The 2,648-nt window shown below is 33.0% G+C and overlaps 1 protein-coding gene across 1 annotated transcript; it reads right to left on the reverse strand.

The window, feature by feature from the left end:
- Positions 1-303: 303 nt before the first annotated feature.
- On the reverse strand, positions 304-2,520 carry Septin2 (septin 2). Its single transcript, XM_018037088.2, has 8 exons — positions 2,413-2,520; positions 2,020-2,137; positions 1,600-1,936; positions 1,414-1,525; positions 1,142-1,334; positions 950-1,077; positions 706-879; positions 304-607 (listed from the first exon to the last, which is right to left on the reverse strand). Exons 1-8 carry the CDS (start codon positions 2,464-2,466, stop codon positions 434-436), a joined length of 1,290 nt encoding a protein of 429 aa, XP_017892577.2. The 5' UTR covers positions 2,467-2,520; the 3' UTR covers positions 304-433.
- Positions 2,521-2,648: the final 128 nt, after the last annotated feature.

The raw sequence follows: 2,648 nt of genomic DNA on the forward strand, positions 1-2,648 counted from the left end.
TATATCGCAAATAACGTTAAATTTATTTGACGTAAATACCATGCTATTGTGTTAATTGTTACATTTTGTTGAACAATAAAATATTTAATTACGAATCTCTCAAATACGATGCGTACGGTGATTAAAGAAATATAAACTATTAAATTTGTAAGTAACAAATATATCTTTATTTCTCTAAATGTATACATGTTAATACAAAAAGTAAATTAAATTTAGTAAACGTCATTCTCATCACAATAATCAGTCTAATCAAAGTAAAATTTAAAATGAAAGAAAATGCCATTAAGAATACAATAGAAAATACTACTTTCGAGGATATTTAATAATTTAATCATAATCTCAGTGATGCTATGTCAGGTGATTATGAAATAATAGTTATACATAGCAGTATGAAATGGAGTGTATTACATCTTGTACCGTTTTTTGGCGTCGTTTATTTCTTCTTGTTTTTTCCTAATGTTAAGGTGTGGTGCTGAGGTTGCTGAGCGAACTGTGCCTTTCGTCTATTAAATTCTAATATATCGTCCTCAAGTTTCTTTCTGCTTTCTTCCAATTTCTTCTTTTCTTCCGTATGGTCTTTCTTCAGTTTATCAAATTTTATGTGAAGCTGAAAAATATACATGTAAATATGTAGTTAAAGTTGTATGAATAGGATACTGACTCACGAGTAATTGATTTTTCATATTATAAACATAATATTTTTACCTCTTTCTCTGCCTCCTTTAACTCAGCTTCCTTTTCCTTCACTCGTACGACAAACATCTGTCGCATTTCATCCTCTTTTTGTTGAAGCTCTTGTAGATGAAGAGATCTCTTTGCTTCACAGGTTTGTTGAAAACTGACTGGCTTATTCTCGCTATCAACATCACTAAATCCCATCTAAAAATTACAATTGCAAGTAACTATGCTGAAATCATGTAACACGAGAATCTGTTGCTCCAACAATTACCTGTTCTAATCGTTTTTTACGATACAACTCGTAGTGACGGCAGTGGGTTTTCTCTCTCATGTCTTCCATGTTTGTTCTTATTAACATTTCACGCAATTTAACGAAATCACAATGGGCTTCATTCTCAACTAAAAGAGAAGAATTCAATGAAGATTACGATGAAAAATGTTAGTTGACAGTATTCCAATTTACCTTGTACTGTGCCCCATGGATACTGGCGAGAGCGCATCATTTTATTTCCAACTCGAACAAAGTCTGTACTACCAACTACTGCAAAAGGTACATGGGCATTCATAGTCGTATTTACTTCAGATACACTCTCATCGTCGGTGGGAAATTGATAAATATGTACCCCATTATTTTGTAATTCAGATATAATTTTAGTCTAAAACAAACAATAAATATAAAACTTCTAGTATATACGAAGACCTATATATTGTTTCTTAATAATTTTTATAACATACCTTGAATTTTTGTAGTTCTGTTTTTGATATTGTATCAGCTTTGGCAATAATAGGAATGATATTAACTTTTGTGTCGAGCTTCTTCATACAGACTAGATCAATCGATTTTAACCTAGGATAGTATTTAAATGTTAATAAGATCAGATAAATATTACACAAACAAATATATCTTGTTATAATATTTACCCATGTCCTGTTGGGCAAATAAAATATAGGCAAACGTGAGTGCGAGTATCATGATATGTAGCTAAAGATCTCTTGATCTTTAACTCCTCTTGCAAATAAGCTTCAAATTGAGCATCTATATAATCGACAACAGCCTTAAAGCTATCTTCTTTGTTAATTTGATCCCCATAGCCAACTGTGTCAACAATAGTAAGCTTCAATCTAACATTGCTCTCTTGTAGTTCATAAGTATGGGCTTTGAGTTTCACAGAGGGAAGATTATGGGGACTTGGAGTAGATTCGAAGCTGGTATTAAAAAGAGAATCCATGAGGGTCGATTTCCCAAGCCCAGTTTCACCTATTACAAATGCGAGTAATTAATTATAGAAAGAAATCTTCAGTATGCCTACATATCAACACGTAATAAAAATGTTTTCTTACCAATGCAAAGAATGTTAAATATAAATCCATTCTGAACGGATTTATTTACTAATTGATCGGGGAGGCTATCGAATCCAACGTGACCCGACAATTTTAAGTTACGCAGGGTAGATTCCAACTGAAAATACATATAATGCATCAGTGATAATAAGTCGGCCGGAAATTAACAGTACTATCCGTGTATGGTACGATAAATTCAACGCAACATCAGGAGTATTGTTGTTATGACAGAATAGATTCCACGCCCTTCAAGCTATAAACATTACGCATATACTATCGTAACGATAAATTTATATTTACAAATACAGAAGAGTGTATGAATGACTATATGGAACAAGCAAAATCATTAAATGTAACGCGATACGGGTGTAAAATTTAAAAAATGACACCTACCTTGATACGCTCTACATCCACCGACGCCATTTTTACTACTAGTGACGCGTGCATTACTCATACCTGCTCATGGCTCATACCAGTCATAAGTTTAGACCATGTACAGGGTGTTCCAGAATGTACGACATTCTGAGGACGTGAAAGAGAGTGAAATTCTGAGTCCAAAGTTCCCCTTTTATTTTTTCCATATACAAACTTGTAGACGCGGCTTCAGATAACTAGTTTGAGGCAAAAAT

This window comes from Ceratina calcarata, unplaced genomic scaffold, assembly GCF_001652005.2.
Source record: "Ceratina calcarata isolate Rehan_Ccalc_2016 unplaced genomic scaffold, ASM165200v1 scaffold107, whole genome shotgun sequence".
Classification (NCBI taxonomy): domain Eukaryota; kingdom Metazoa; phylum Arthropoda; class Insecta; order Hymenoptera; family Apidae; genus Ceratina; species Ceratina calcarata.